A 17,359-nucleotide genomic window follows, 5' to 3' on the forward strand; every position below is an offset into this window, starting at 1 on the left:
GCCCGAATGCTTTTGTACCTTTTACCAGATGGCAGGAGGGTGAAGAGTGTGTGAGAGGGGTGTGTGTGAGAGGTGTGTGGGGTCGTCCACAATGCTGGTGGCTCTGCAGATGCAGCGTGAGGTGTAAATGTCTGTGATGGAGGGAAGAGAGACCCTGATGATCTTCTCAGCTGTCCTCACTATCCGCTGAAGGGTCTTGCGATCCGAGATGGTGCAATTCCCAAACCAGGCAGTGATGCAGCTGCTCAGGATGCTCTCGATAGTCCCTCTGTAGAACATGGTGAGGATGTGGGGTGGGAGATGGATTTCCTCAGTCTTCTCAGAAAGTACAGGCGCTGCTGGGCTTTCTTAGTTATGGAGCTGGTGTTGAGGGACCAGGTGAGGTTCTCCGCCAGGTGAACACCAAGAAATTTTGTGCTCTTGACGATCTCCACAGAGGAGCCGTCGATATTCAGTGGAGAGTGAGTGAGAGTGTTGTCTGATATTATAAATAAAACCTCTGTCAGATTGACAGCAGGAAACTCCTGTGTATCAAAGAGCATGAATGGTGGAAGTTTGTAACTTGCTAAAACTTGCAGAGACAGGATTAGAGTGTCTGTGGCTTTCACTGCTATTGACAAGCTTGAGAGTAACCTTGTAAATCATTGTAAATGTTCTGATAATAAGATTTTAGAACCTACAAATCCTACAAATACAGTATCTCTATTGTGGATGACTACCACAGAAAGATTTTCCTACTCAAATTAGGGAAACAAGCCAAGCTAACCAATTAGAAATGACATTGTAGTGTTAAGCCAGCAAATCTCTTAGAAATAACCATCAGAAATCATTGCTAGCAGCGTTAAGTTACGCCCAAACCCAGACTCAAATTGGATATTTGTCCTTAGAGCATTTATAGCATACTAATAATAGACACCATAGTTTGTACCCATGTACATATATAGACTAGCATTAATGTAAATGTCATATGTTTATCAAAAATGGTCTCTCCTGAATATGGCATATGTCTGACAGTGGAGAGTAATGGTCAGTCTGTACGTGCACGAACATCACACGTTCCTGACACTGATTGCAGTATATGATCTTTGTCAACGTTATAGGCACGTGTTCTATTAAATTTGCCACTAGAGAAAATACACCTGTTTCTCAAAAGAATTTAGCTGAAAAGGAATTTAATAAGTAGCTTTAAATGATGTTAGATGAAAAAACAGCATTGTTTGTTTGTTGTTCAGGTTTCAAAGATATTTTAGGGAAAAAATTAAGTAAAAAAAAAAAAATTAATGCTTGGGGATTTTAAAAGCAAACATAATAAACCAGATGGTGCTCAAGTTCAGGAGCCGACAAATGCGCACCTACCTGCATGTTTTTGGACCATGGGACGGAAGCTGAGAACCCAGAGGAACTCCACATGAACCCCACATGAACGCTAATTTAGTGAAAACTATTTGTGGTAAAATAGGGTAGAACATGGTAGACATATTGTGAGGTTAATTTCAAACATATAAATGGAAAATTACACTCCTCCTGGCACAGCACTTTTCTGTTAAGTTATACCTTGTTACGCTTGAAAATCCTGTTGCTGATTGTTACTCAGATTGAAAACAAAAGAAAAACAGAAAGTGATTAAGTGCATAACCCCCCCAAAAAAAACAGTTTCTCATTACAAAGGAAGTCATATTTTCACCCGAGGAAGTGTGGAGGTGCCAGCATTCCCTGTGAAGGTGTCCTATGATTTCTTTATATGTGATATAAAGAAATAAAGATATAAATAACGAAACCTACAAAACACTGATACAGTATCACCCAGATTTGTTTCCTTACACCATAAGAATTTGCCTTTTGGATCATTTAGCCCCTCCCCCTCAAATTTATGATAATTTCCCTAATATGCAAAACCTACTGTTTGTGAACTAGTCCTACGATTTTTGCCATATCATCAGAATTTTTTTTGTATTTGTTTGATTTGTAAACAAGATGGCCGCCACATGCCAATCATTGTAACTTAATTTACTCAAACGACTATAAGACAGGGTTATCATTGAGCTAAAGCCTCTAGTAGTTACTGCAGCCCCATGCAAACTAGTTACTAGGGGGTGCTGTTCATGTTTATGCACGTAGGAACAAGCATATCACTTGTAAAATAAGATGTACTGTAAGTTTTTTTCCAGTTCTGTGGCTTACATAATAATAATTTGCCATTTTCCCAAATTAGCTCCTCCCACTCATATTAATGATAATTTTCATAATATGCTAAATCTACTTTTACAAACTAGCCCTAGGATCTTTGCCATATCTTTACAATATTGATGTCAAATTACTCAGCAGAGTCTGAAACTCAGTAATTATCAAAAAACACGCTGAGATCTTTAAGCACAGTGGCTGCAACATGCCAGTCAATAACTGCACAGCAGAGCTTAATTTACTCAAACAGATATAACATATTTTAGATCGAGTCACGCAAAACCTGAATGACTTATTCAGGATTAAATACTGAGAACACCTGCTAAGCTTAAAATAGATTTTTGAATTTGTGAGAAAATATGAGGTTGATTAAGTGTCTGAGCCAGAATTCGGACACCTCCGGCTTCCTTCTAGTGTTTCCATATTTAAAATATTTAATGGAATAATTAATTATTCCATTACTTTACTTGTCTTCCGTGGTCTTCCAGGCCTTTCGATGTTGTTGAGCTCACCAGTGCTTTCTTTATCAGCATGGCTGCGCTGGACAAAAGTACAGCCCTAAAGTAATACAACAAGCACTTTCAGCAGATTTGGCGCTGTATACTGGTGTTATCTACGCACTACGGTTTGGATAAATGACAGTGTTTTATCACATTATTGACAGTTTTATCTTATTTATGAGTATTTCATTATCCAGTGTAAATTAAATGCCTCACTGAAAGACAGTAACCATTAAGTTCACTTCAGATTTGTCTTCATTCAGATTGTCTACTACTTTTATTTAAAAATATGTAAATCATTCTACACAACATCACAGATCAATCAAAACACATTACAAAACGTTCAGGAGTCTAATTACAATGTGACTATCAGAACCAACGAAAAGTCAAAGTAATAAAAGTCCTACGTTTACAATGAAATGCTGAAAAAAGATACTCCAATAAGCCTTAATGCAGACTGCATAGGATTACCTTTCAGATGGGCTTAAATGTTTCTCTAGCTTCACACTGAGGGGAGAGGATATGATGTGTGTCTGTGTATCTTCAATAAAACACATCCATAGGGAAAGAAAGTGTATAATCATCTGAGGAAATATACCTGACTGTAGCTCTGTTCTGTAGTCATACAGAAACCAATCAATCAGACATCCATGATGCTTTAGTGCACTTTAGTCAGTTTCATTCTTTCAGCTGTGTTGCTTCATTACCAGTATTAAATACTATGTATACAGCCCTGCTCTTTCTGTCAAAAAGCCACACCTTTAAGAGACGCCTACTCTTTCATTTGCGGTAAATTCAGAGATACATCTGGAGTATGAGTCAGACAGATGGGGAATGAAATCCAACATTTGGTGAAATCTTGAAACTGAGACATACAATGGGACTGAATTTGAGTTTATTCAGTGCATGAGCTAAATAAGAAGGAATAGAAACGTTACATTAAAATTCAGTTTTCTCTTTCTCTATCCACAGAAGCAGAAAGGAAGGAGTGTCACAATGAAAAGACAAAACACTGAAAAGGACATAACACTTAGGCTTCTTTACAAAATCCTATTTATACTATTATTTAACAAAAAAAGCAAATTGGTTTAAACTGTGCTGGAGTTAAGCTTGATTCATTTTAAAAGGGCAGCAACCCACACCACAAAAACAGGTGATGTCTTTAACATCAGCAATAATGAGTAGCCAATATGAATAAATAAATTATAATGGTAAAGATGGGAACATTTTATACACAAGTAACTAGGAGCACCATTTATTTACTTTAATCAGTAACGTTACTCTGTTCTTGCTAACAGACTCTAATTCTTCTAATTACGTAGAGCATTAGTGAGTGGTTTGAGGCTTTGTTTATTTGAGTGCTATTTATGTATAGAACTAAAACTTCTATGAATATGAACAGTCGGGTCAGCATCACCGTATTGTGCATGTGCACATGCTAGGGGCTGCAAACACCAGCTTTAACATAATGGAAGAAATTTCTCCTGCAGAATTACGCTGTGACCAGCAGTGTGTGAAAGAGCACTTTCACCATCCAACCCCACTCAGTTTTTTTTTTTACAGTGGCACGTCAGCTCAAAGAGTCCAAGCTGGACTCATTTTGTGACGCTACCGAGGCCGGAGTTGGTGAAAAAAGCTCCCAGACTGCTGTAGACATCTCATCCTCCATCCATCATTAAACTACTAGGAGCTTCCATGATTTAACGAATCAACGTTTTCAGCTGAGCCACCAGCGCATTCACGAGTGCGTTTAAGAACTGGTGCATCCTTAAATACTGTAATATCACACACAGGTTTTACACACTTTTGCACCAATTGATTTACTTTCATCAATAAGAGTATAGCCTAAAAAGCACTGAATCTGGAAATTTAACACACAAATACAAATACACTATTTGGCCAGAAGTATGTGGACACCTGATAAGCTCCACTCCTCTAGGAAGGCTTTCCACTGCTTTGTGCACAGGGGCACTGTCACGCTGGAACAGGTTTGGGCCTCTTAGTTCCAGTGAAGGGAAACTGTAATGCTACAGCACACAGAGACATTCAATACAATTGTGTGCTTCCAACTTTGTGGCAACAGTTTGGAGAAGATCCACACATGTGTGTGATGGTCAGGGGTGCATATTTCGGCCATAGAGTGTAGCAGTATCCTGCTTAAACCTGCCTTGCTTAAACTATGGAAGAAACAGTCCAATAGTCAAATACTTTTTCGAATGATTGGTTGAGTAGATTAGTAGTCATTCAAGCCCTAGTGCATAAATGCTGAGACTTTCCAACAAAGACATGAAGAATGTTACAATACTGCCATCATTCCCTGGAACCTTCTTCCGAGTTCTGAATGATAACTCTGAACTGGAGTGCCTGTCCTTTGAAGGCACACCTCAACTGCATCTTTTGTTGCTTGTGTTCTGCTGGTGATGGGAATGTGGAAACGTACATCATGCGCATCCACTGATGTGAACCAGTCCTGTGGCTGTACAGCATGAGTTACATTTAATAGTCTTAGTATGCGAAAGGAGAAGGCTTTTAGGGGCCTGTCTGGCCTTGTCAAATCAAGAATTGGAGAGAAACCATTGTCTTTCTTCTGAACAACACAGAATACAGAGTAGAACCACTTGGCCTGGACAATACCTTTGCGATTGCTCCTCTATCCAAAAAGGAATGAGCTTCTTGGGTTACAGGGGCAAGTTTGTTGGGGTCTGACACTGTCAGGGCCATGAGACCTGAAAAGGAGTTTCTACTCGTGCAAAAAGGTCATCAGAGCCAAAGATCTAATGCAGTTGCTCCCCAGTGGCAATATTTTCAGCTGTGAAGCATCCCGTCAACAGTCCCTGCCCTTAATGGGCAAACTCTGTGTGACTCCTTAGTGGTGTGGGGCACAGTTTAGGGCCCGTCCCATGGGGTGAATGAGGAGTGCTCAGGTGCCTGCTGGGCAGATTTTGCAGAGTTAATTTGCACACAGCCAACAACACGGACTGTGCCAATGACACCTGGCTTTGTACATGAACCAGATTAGTGGAGAGCCCCCCATCCTAGCCCAGATGCTCCACTGCTATGAGCAAGGCCTCAACCAGCTCCCCAACAGAGGGATCAACATCTGTAGATTGAAGTGCTTGCTCCAATACAAGAACTAAAATAGCAAACATACTGCCCAGGTATTCCATACGTAAAGCAATATTATATGATCTCACTAGAAATTCATCATTGCTTCTGCACTCTCTGTTCAGGCAGCGTACATCTGGACATGCTTTGTCTGTGAAGGCCACCAGAAACAAAAGCTGCTTCTTTAAGATGATCAATGCCAAGACTGTGTCCACATGATGCTCATCCCTGGCTTCCAGAGGATACTGCGATGGGCTACACGACTGCGAGCATGAGCATGGCTTTGCAAGCTGTGTATTAGTTAACTTGGCAGCTAACTGAGGACAGCGTATGTTAAGGTGCGGGGGAAACACTATTTGAAGACATGAGTAGTATGTAACCACAAGCCACTAGTCTGTCTGAGAGTGGCATATGTGGGAGTTTGGAAGAGAAATACACACATACACGCTCCAGGAGGGAGAATGTGAATACTTTAGCAGCACATATTCACAGGCCTGCAGGACACTACACTGCTGATGAAGTGGAAACTCAGAACACCGGGTGAGACTCCACACAGGAACAGATGGGTGCTGTACTGAGCAACAAGGACAGTTCATAGATAACTCACAGAGTGCTAGCAAGCTAGTGAGGGAGTCCAACTAATGCAGCATTCACTTTGTGTGGATGGTGAAAAAGTAGGAAAGTTACACTCTTGCACCGCAGATGACAGACTGTCACCAGTGTTGAAGGACAGGGGACCTGCAGCTCTGAACATAGTCACAAGCTTCATAATGTGGTCCAACGTCTACAAGACAAGAAGAAGTAGTGGAAAGAAGGCTGTAGGACAATGTTATTTATAGCAAATACTACATCATACCTCACTTCATGACTGTTGGAAGGTCTCAGGATGTGTGTGCACATGCACAAGAATCGATCCAGGTGATGTTCACTGCACTTGGTGCTTAGGAGGGGTAAAATACAACTTAGACTGCATAAAACCTGCATGTAAAAGAGCAGGCAATCTAAAATGGTGAGTTCACACACAAAAAGAACAACTGAAGATACACAGAAAAATAGAATACAGTTTCACTGTCTGCACCCTTCTGCCACAACAAACAACAATTCCATTTGTGACAAAAGAATTCAAGTTAAGGAAAGTGAAGTGAAGAAAATCTAAAGAGAAGACATTACAATGATAATAATTAGTAAGAAGAAGAAGAAGAACTTGTTCACAATAATTAATATTCTTTAAAAGAAGACAAAGAACCAAAATTTATTTCAGATGCTGCTGCTCTTTTGTCCCGTGTGAAAAACCCCAAACTCCACAGTACAATTGTTTTATGTTTAAAAAATGTCTTAAAAATCTACTGTTTATCAAACCCACTAAAATCTACATTTAAAATTTCATTAAAACCATTAAAAGTCATGTCTTCATTTGCTTTGCTATAACAATTTGACATGAAACAATCAGCTGCAATATGGACATCTGGAGAGAGAGAGAGAGAGAGAGAGAGAGAGAGAGAGGTGCTACAGAAAAATGATGCTATAGGAAAAGTGGATTCCAGTAAAAGGTTGAATCCATTGGAACAGCCGGGAGATGCGTCTTCAGTAGTGTTCATCCTGCCGTTCCACTGCTGTCCTGTCAGAGGGAGGGGCCGCAGAAGCAGTCTGGAGCTTCAGCATGCAGTCTGGTGAGTACGTGAATCAGGGATGGATTCCTATGGCAAAGATGCATATCTCTGAGGTTACTAGATCCATATGGTAGTTAACATGCTGAGAGAAAGTTTTATAATGTCCTTGAACATAAAAAAGCCAAATCAAAGCTGTCAGTAAGACAAACTCGAAACATTTCAATCTGACAGCATGTAATGCACCAGAGCAAAAACGCGACACATGTGGTGATGGAGGATAAAAGTCTAGACACAAGACTTGCTACAGCAACAGGAATGGAGGGTAGCGAATGATAAAATCATCTGCACATCCTGAGACTAAAGCACTAAAGTAAACAACACATGTTTGATTAAGAGTAGAAGTCATCCAGAGCCATGTCTTTGCACGCACAGCATGGCCAGCCTCTGCGATCAGCCTGAGAGAGTTAAGTGTATACAAACCACCATGGCAGGGCACTAAACCATGCCAGACACACCGCACCTCACACAAACAGTTCCTCAATTACACACACATGGCTCTACTACCACCAATTCCTGTTTTTTCTTTCTCCTAGGACATGAGACATTACCTGCCTTAACACGGACCATGCAGCTTTAAAGTTCAGTAACGATCACAGATGTGAGGGTGTTGTTTAAATCACGACAGGACCGTGGCACAGTGTGAGGGCCTCAGGATGCAGAGGAGTTTATAGATACTTCTTACATTTCTTCACTCTTAATTCGGATTTTCAAGCAGACTGTGTACAAGGATGTATCGTACATGCTGGTTCTGAATGAACACTGTGTTATTGTATTAAAGGTATAGTATCTATCAGCAGGCATTATTAGCTTAAATCTGTGATGAAGGAAAACAGACAGTTCTCACCTGTATGGGTTTCAGATTTTACTCTGGGGTGATCTCAGTTTCCTGATGCACTACTACTTTAGTAACAGACATGTCTGGGTGCTGTTCCTTTGCTTCCTTTATCGCCTGAGCCAAAGCCTGGGGACCAGAAGTAGGTCGAAAACAACAGAAAAAAAAATCAATTAATATTTTTAATGAGTAACTGTTGATCAGGAAAAAATAACATCAATAAATAATAAATAGTAGTTTCCATGAGGTATTTATCATTGTATCACCACGTTCTCAGTAATTAATGGTAACCTGTGTGACACGACACATGAGCATGACATAAATCCCCAAAAGAACATAAATCAGTCAAATATATCAGAACTAATATATCAGCACAGAACAGAGATCATGCACTATACCTTATCATGGTCAATTTCAGAGTCACCGGTGATCACAATCCTCTTCTCAATTCGGGTTTCTGAGATTCCTCCTTTCACCATCTGAGAAAATGGAGAGGTTAGCTTAAGAAATGCAGCACTCATGTCCTATAAAACTGGCCTGAGAACACTCATTCCTTAAAGACAGCAGAAGAAGCCCCTCACCTTTGTGATCTGCGTAGTGGTTGTAGTGCTCAAAGTCTCTGAGGTAATGGTTTGTGCATTGAGCAGCATCCCTACATTCTCATCGGGCTAAAAGAAACACGGATACTTCTTCTCATATTATTCCCAAACATGCAAAACCAGACATATTGAACAAATACTCCTACAGACAACGAAGCTTAAGAACACACACAAAGCTAAAGAGAATAGCCAGAAAAGCCACAAACATCTTACAATCCTCAAACAAAAAAGGGAATACAAAGCAGGCAAAAAAAAAAAATTTAAAAGACATCACCAACTTTCCCTTACTTGAGCAGATTCGTATGTAATGGTCTTAGTCTCAGTGTGCAGGATCGGACCCTCTTTGGTGGCAGTCTCACTGATCGGGGAGTTGGTCACATCAGAAACAGTGACTGTATGCGTCTTCACTACAGGAGTCTGTACAAAAAGTCCACAAAGTTGAGGATGGCTGTAAGTATCACATCACATTACCTTTGCACCCACATAGATGCACCATGACTAGGGCTGGGTATCGTTTGAAAAATTTTTATACTGATGCCAAACAATACACACGTTATTGTAACCACAGCTGATCATACAGGCCAGAGGGTCCCAACCCTGCTCCTGCAGTACCACTCCCACTTTAAATGAGGAAGCGCTGTTCATTCACTTTGCAGTTAACTAAAATGTGCAGGGCAGGAGGTACTCTGGGCCCCAGGGTGGGAACCTGAGAGAGCCGAGGACTGCTGATATACTGTACAAGGCTGATGGCTCAACACCATCACAGCAGTCTCTAGAGTTTACACAGAACAGTGTGAACTTAAGCATGAAACCACAGATTGAGCTGGTCTTCGAACATATGTTTCAAAATACTCTTTATATAATTCTCTAATTTTGAGAGAATAAAGAACATCGGTCATTCCTAGGCTTTCTGTAGCGCACTAAACATAGCATCACATAACAATATTTTATATTCTGGTGACTATACCTTAGTACCTTATAAAGTGTAAAACCAGCACATGCTTAAATATAACAACAGTAACACACATATATTAAATTAAACATACGCTGCATGAAGCAGGTTATTCAGGTTGAAGGATGGAAAATGCTGACATCAAGCCAGCATGTAGCAAATCCTCAACACAGCAAACAGCATTTAAAAAATACAGCTCTTCACCACAGCTTAGGTCTGCAAGTGGGTTTTTTTGGTCAGATTTATGAGCTGAATTAACTTTAGGGAACACTCTTTAGGAAGTGAAAGAAGTAAACAACTGAAAGCAGAACCACATTTTGTAGTCTGTTTGCGGCCGTTACCATCAGTGTATAAGCCCAGAGCAAAAAAATAAGTCAGAGGCCACATTTTAGCTGCATACTGCCACCTACTGTACAGCTGACATGAGTGCATTCTGAAGTGTGCACTTTTCAGCAGAGGGGTCAGTCAGTGAGTGAGTCAGAGACAGAGTCAAGGAAATTATACGTATTATAAGTGCATCCAAACCTAAGTGCAGATATTCTGCTCTGCATCAGTATTCTTGGGGTACACTTAATGAGACGAGCCCATGATAAGCTAAGCATTATACCATCTGGTCAAATCAGTCTGAAAGATGAATTTAGAATTCATTCATTCAACATTTTTCAGTAAGAAAAAACTGACTGGAGCATGAACAGCATCAATTACAGAGCTTTAACACTAACTCTCATTGTTACATGAGGCTAGTTCAATCCCATGAAAACAGATTAGCTAAATGTGGCACGTATCGACTGATATCCCATATCTCAGTTTTTCCCTCCATCAACAGCATACACAGAACGTACACTTGACTGTACTCCATGTGCCATTGTAGTACTTCGATAATGTTCATTTCTAACACATGTGCTCGAATGTGGCTAGTTCTTTTAATGACCTACTCTGAGTCTCAGCTTACACCTCTCAACAGAGATGAGGCAACTGGGTGCGTGTAGAATGTCTGATTGTAGAAATCTCAACTACCACTTGTACAGACAGAGACTGAAAGAAAGAGCTTTCTCCAGAAACTCATCAGTCTATTGAGGTTTTGAGAAATAAAGGCTATTCCATGCGACAAATTGCCAAGAAACTGAAGATTTCTTACGAAGGTGTGTACTACTCTTTTCACAGAACACCGCAAACTGCCTCTAACCGGGAAGAGAAGTGTGAGGCCCCGGTGCACAACTCAGCAGATGCTGCATCGTCCGCCCGAGGAAAGACGCTCACTGAGCTATACTGCAGCTCATCCACAGGAGTGTAACATGATACACACCTTTATTATTCTGCACATTTATTGCACTGATTTTTTTATGTTCCTCTTTAACAGTATAGCCTAAAAGCTGGAAGGTGGAAACCAGTGTTTCAATCTGTGTGTAAAGTGTAAAGTTTAGGAATAATGGCTCAAATAAATGAATTTGGTGAAATGTACTGTATTTGCCCTGTTGTTCGTAAAAGTACATCTGAAATAGCTTTGTTCCTTCACCAACAAGGCATTTGGCTCTTTTTACTGAAGGGCAGGACTTATGTAAGACAGACATGATGCTCTAGACGGACATTATTCCATGCTCTAGGGATGTAACTGAATCCAAATGAATATCCGGATTGAACAGATAATGCATTTCAAATGAATACAAATACAGATATGAATGACAAGTGGAGTATTCTTCTTCTTTTTTTTTTCCTCAAAGAAACACTGTCAGAAAGTATCACACTAGGTGTGTACAAAGGGTCTGTGATCTCACAAACAAACAAACAAACAAATAAGTAAATAAATAAATAGGAACCCTTCGTGATCTTGTAGAGAGGGTTGCCAGGTTTCAGGAAAATTCCCAAACTATAACTCAAAAACTGCACAAATGTAGGTAAATTCTAACTCCCATGTCAGGAAACTTGCTTTTTACAAAGCACTGACCTTCCATATATGTTAAATAAATGTCTCCTAACAGGCTTAGATTATAGGAGTGGTAATGTATTAGAACAAGTCCATTAATATAAACCTTTCATCCTGATCTGATCAGCCATGTTGTGGTATAATTGGCCCTCTTCTTGGCACTTGTCAAAGTCGCTCAGATCCTTACACTTGCCCATTTTTCCTGCTTCCAACACATCAACTTCATCAACTGACTGTTCACTTGCTGCCTAATAAATCCCTCCCACTGTAACGAGATAATCAGTGTTATTCACTTCACCTGTCAGTGGTTTTAATGTTACGGCTGATCAGTGTATCTCTGCAGGGCTCTTCAAAAAATAATTATTTAATTATTATGTTCATGTCACATGTTTCTGTCATTATTAAATGACTGTTAGAAGAAAATCTTCTCAGGAAATCATATGGGCATTATAATGAAATGCTAAGCCAAGAACTGAAGTAAATCTGGTAAAATATTAATAGATGGATATTGTTGTCAATTGTTGCCTAAATAACAGTTGCTTGATTTGGGAAAATTTGCTTTGTTTTGAAACATATTCACATTAGACAGAAGTTGGAAAGCTTTTACAGGGTGTCTGGTTCAGGAGCTGAATAAAGTTACGTTCTGCAAATTGCTATTTGTTGTTATAATTTATTAATTTTCCAAGCAGCGCTGTTTTCCCATGTTTTCCAGTGTAGTGTTAGGGTTAACATTGTATTGTTGTTCTTATGTTACTGTGTATAATATTAACCCTGACACTATTCTAAGTCTTCTATTCTAATAATAATAATAATAGAGCTGAATAAATGTCCCAAATCAATACAGACTGCTGACACTGATACTGAACTTTATTATATTGTAATATTATAAATATGATCATTTCTTTATATATGAGCTGAACAGCAATAGCATCCTACTCACCACATCAGGCTGCATCTGGCCGTTGATGTTGGCTGTGCGAAAAGGTGAGTGTGTGGACAGGCGCTTGTCCCACTCGCTGGGCCGTGGCTCTGGGACGGACTCCATGAAGCTGCGCTTGAGCTCGCTGATACTGCTGTGGTGACGCATAATCCCTGACTGAGTCTTATCCAGATCCTTTCAGGGTGAAAGGTCATTATGAGAGAAGAAAGTGACAGAAAAAAATCAATTAAAAGACAAGAAGGCAGGAAAAAGTAAAGAATGCAAAAACAGATGGAAAGAAAAGATTTTTAAAAAATGAAGTAAATATAAAGTCTCCTCCAGAAGCCCTTGCTAAAGATGGGTTAAAAAAACAGTTATGAAAATGTGGTTGTGTTTAACACTGAAAATATGAGATAAATTTAACCTTTAATTGAAGTTGATTCGAATTAAAACATTTTTCAAAAATTATATTTTTCACCAAAGCCACGAGTCATAATTATTGGCAACCCTACAAAGTATTATGAACAAACTGTAACTGAAGCATTTATATTTCCTGTTATAAGATAACCTGAGTATTACAGTCGTCCATGACCTCCTGTTTCACTGGGGTATAAATATCTGCCCTCTCCGCATGCACGAGGTCACAACTGGCTGGTGTTGGTCTGATTGACAGGAGAGAGAGAGTGTGCCATCCCTCCTATGCAGAGAGCACGGCCAGATTAGACTCTACGGTGATCCAGATGATGGGGCGAGCGATTTTCTGCTGCAGCACTCACGAGCCCTACCAGTAGATTTAAATAAAAATCTGTCTCTGTTTGTCATGCTAAAACTGTTAATAAAAAAATTTTTTTTTTACACACACTAGGTTGTTGTGGAATCTTCCAGCAGGACATCCAAGTCCACACAAAAATGGACAAATAACTACAGAAATGAATCCATTAAAAACCTGTGAGGTGAGTCGGAAAGCTGAGTCCACAGGAGAGGACCTCGGACGCTGGAGGATCTGGAGAGATTCTCTAATGAGGAGTGTCTTAGATGCCTTGCTCTGTAATCTCTCATCTCATCAAGCATTAAAGGCTTACAGGCATGTGGTTTTGTTAAAAAAAAATTGATAGGGTTTTTAGATTTTCTTAAAATAAATTTACTTCAATTAAAGGTTAGCGTTCTCTCCGTTTTTTAAATGTAAAATTAATTTAATTACCATTATTATTCATTATATTACAATAATTTTCATAACAGTTCTCACCCATCTTTCCAAAGGGTGCCAATAATTCTAGATGATGTAGCACAGAAAGAAATAGAGAAGACTAGTGAAGTATAGTGCAGAAATTAGCAGTACTTTTCTTGGAAGGCCACAGCAACACTCAGTTTAGAGTACAGCTCTTATCAGCTACACGATTTGGTCAGCAGCCAGCTCTCCTCTGTCAGAGACAGCGACCAGTAGAGGAGGGAGAAGGCTTTCACGTGATTCCTCTGAGCCACGTGAAGCAGGCCAACTTTATCTTTTTCTAACTGCTGCTCATGCTGCGTCACAGGGTGGTGTAACACACTCAGATGGGATGATAGGGTAAACAGCTTTCTGCTGCGCAACTCAGGAGCCCTTATGAGTGGCGGCTCGTCCCTTACAGCATATACAGTGCTTCCAGAAAGTATTCACCCCCATGATTAGTTCTCTTTTTACTGTATTACTACATCAAATTTAAGGATATGAGAATGGGATTTTATTTTGAAGTGACTCTCTACAGAAAAAAATTAAATAAAGTATTTACATGTCCTCAGAATTATTTAGAAAATAAAACTAAAAACTGTTTAACTGATAAGTATTCACCCCCTTTTTCACCACTAGTATTTAATTTGTGAGAATTCACACTAAATATGTTGAACAGCGTACACCTGTGTTCATTTTAAATCCCCCTGCGTCCAGCTGTATGCTTACACGATAAATCTCTCTGACTTCGGGAGGCCGAACAGCTAAACCAAGCAGATCAGATCAGTTCTGCTGCCATGAAGACCAAGGAACTGACAGAGATGCTTCAAGATGGAGTTATTAGGAGGAAAAAAGACAGAGAATGTTATTAAAACATATGCAGAGTGTTGAGCCTTCTTAGGAGCTCTGTGAAATCCATTATAAAAAAAAAAAAACTGGGGGAAAAAATATGGCCCAACAGCCAGGTAACACCATTCCTGTGATGAAGCACGGTGGCGGTAGCATCATGCTCTGGGGTTTCTTTTCAGCAAGAGGAACTGGAAAGCTTGTCATCACAGGCAACATGAATGGAGCCAAATACGAGCAAACTGTTGAGGAGATCCTGTTCCAGTCAGCCAGACATCTGCATTTAGGGTGAAAATATATTGTTCCAGGACAATGAGCCAAAGCTCAAAACTACACAGGAATGGTCTGGAAAAAAAGGTTTGTGTTTTGGAATGGCTCAGTCAAAGCCCAGACTTGAAAACTGCTTTCCACCAACATTCTCCATCTAATTTGGCAGAGTTGAAGAAAATTTGCACTGAGGAATGGAAGAAAATGACAAAATCAAAATGTGCAAAGCCCATAGAGACCCATCTGAGACACAACCTCAGATCTGTACTTGCTGCAAAAGGACAATTCTTACTGAGGGGTAAATACTTATCAATTAAGCAGATTTTTATTTTCAAATAATTCTGAGGATATCTAAATACATTATTTAGTTTTTCCTGAAAAAAAAAAACTTTCTGATATCCTTAAATATGATGTAGTAATACAGCCAGAAGAGAAATAATCATGGGGGGTGAATATATATGCCATTTAACAAAATCTTAAAGTCCTCATTCACAGCTGCATAGATTTAAATTATGCTGAAATACTAATTACCTTTTTAGAGAGATAACCTTTAAAAAGTGATGTTCCTTTGATTTGATTCATGAAATCATGTGACAGCACTGCCACAGACTTAGTGAATTTTATTCTTAGAAAATTAAAACACTTTTCAAAAGTGTTTTTTAAATTAGAGATTAAGATTTTGTTAGCAATTAGTTGGAATTAAATCTAATAAAATTCCACAAAGAAAGCGCAGACAGTGTATTTTCAACAGCCTATAAGTGGGTTACTCTAAAATTCACTTGATACCTGCCTATAGCACGAGTCAACCGTAAGCCTCTTGACTTCATGTTGTTTAAGGCTATGTCGTTATTAATTTCATCCTTCCCACCAAAATCTATGGTCACATGCTGCTGCTGCCTTATCAGTGTTTAAACACTATACAGTAGAGTGAAGTACCTTTTACAAAACCTTACAAGCTGCTCACATTATACCAGCAAATTACACACAAGTGAAGAAAGCAAATGGACAGATCATCCATGTGCTAATGCGGCACTGGAGCCTTCCTTTCATCTGCCTTTTCTATTTTAATCCATAATGCTATAGCAAAAAAAAAAAAAAAGTTTCTGTATACCGACATGTTTATACACACAGGGCCATATTCAGAGTTGAGTTCTTCATGTGCAGTGATGATTCTAACACATGCACACATCAGTACTAAGACCTGAGACATAAGGAGACACTCAATCCATCAATCAATCAATTAATTAATCAATTAATCAATTAAATACTTAATTTATAGCACTGTCCTTTTAAAGTCCACAATTTTTTTTTTTCAAGGACTGAATTATTTATGGATAAACGTATAAATAAATAACACTTGAAGCGAGCTGTTAGCGTAGCAGATAAGTGCTCATCCAGGTTCCTTCAAACTGTGTGCAAGTTTTCTTACAGGAGAGCGCAGAGGATTGCGATTTCTTGAACCCTTTTTAGTATCTTGTGGCTTCATAAATTTGTGTGCACAATTAACTGTTGGTGCACAATAAAAAAACAAAAAACAAAATGAAACTAACAGCATGTGCTGGATCAAGTGCTATTTTATAAACTGATAAGTAAAGAGGATGGAAGCCATTCTGTAAATCTAAACCAAATTTGAAGTGATCGACGTGATTACAACTAGGAATATTCATGCAGCATTATATATTGGCAATATACTAGAGTGCTATTACATTTATTTTGATGTTCGCCATGTTCTCATTCATGTGTTTTTTTTTTAACTGTGTCTGGCTTTTATTTTACATTGTAATACATTTGACAGAAAAAAAGAGATCTGTTTCTTCAGTCCACATTTTCTATCCCTGATTTTTATTTTCAGGTGTAAAGGGCTTGTGTTTAGAGCCGGTGGTCTAGAGGAGTGAACTACACACAGGTGACTTACACACACACACACACACACACACACACACACACACACACACACACACACACACAAGTCAAGTGTGAAGCACATGTGTAGCCTGCTTCAGGAACACTGTCCCAGTGTAAATATTGATGTAACTTTTGGAATTAAGTCGCCACTGAATACGGCCCAAAAAGCATAAACTGTACTACTATGTAAAATTGTCTGCCATCCCTTTATTATTATTTATTTATTACAGCGGTTTTTTTTGGAGCATTAAGTGTTGTTTTTTAGGAATATTTAAAAATTCACTGTCCATCTTGACACTAATCACACAGAAGCAGACACAAAAAGTGACAAGAAAAAGACAAAGTGTGCCGCATTAGTCCACAGAACATCTGGGGAATTGCTCAAGAATCAGTGAAACACTCACATGAGATCCCACACTGTGGCTCTCGCCTGCTCACCTCATTTTAATCTG

General features: G+C 39.2%; 1 protein-coding gene across 5 annotated transcripts in view; it reads right to left on the reverse strand.

Moving 5' to 3' along the window:
* Window positions 1-2,898: 2,898 nt before the first annotated feature.
* epb41a (erythrocyte membrane protein band 4.1a) overlaps window positions 2,899-17,359 on the reverse strand; it is a 41,362-nt gene continuing 26,901 nt past the window's right edge. For 2 of the 5 annotated variants that reach the window (XM_053231458.1, XM_053231459.1), the window contains exons 16-21: window positions 12,704-12,877; window positions 9,176-9,304; window positions 8,870-8,956; window positions 8,687-8,767; window positions 8,301-8,417; window positions 2,903-7,483 (exon numbers count right to left, since the gene is read on the reverse strand). In XM_053231458.1, the coding sequence (XP_053087433.1) occupies window positions 8,319-8,417; window positions 8,687-8,767; window positions 8,870-8,956; window positions 9,176-9,304; window positions 12,704-12,877 (570 nt within the window). In that variant the 3' untranslated portion in view covers window positions 2,903-7,483; window positions 8,301-8,318. Of the gene's footprint in view, window positions 7,484-8,300; window positions 8,418-8,686; window positions 8,768-8,869; window positions 8,957-9,175; window positions 9,305-12,703; window positions 12,878-17,359 lie in introns of all 5 variants that reach the window. The other 3 variants (XM_053231457.1, XM_053231460.1, XM_053231461.1) reach the window with 3 other exon arrangements.

This window comes from Pangasianodon hypophthalmus, chromosome 29 (assembly GCF_027358585.1).
Source record: "Pangasianodon hypophthalmus isolate fPanHyp1 chromosome 29, fPanHyp1.pri, whole genome shotgun sequence".
NCBI lineage: Eukaryota > Metazoa > Chordata > Actinopteri > Siluriformes > Pangasiidae > Pangasianodon > Pangasianodon hypophthalmus.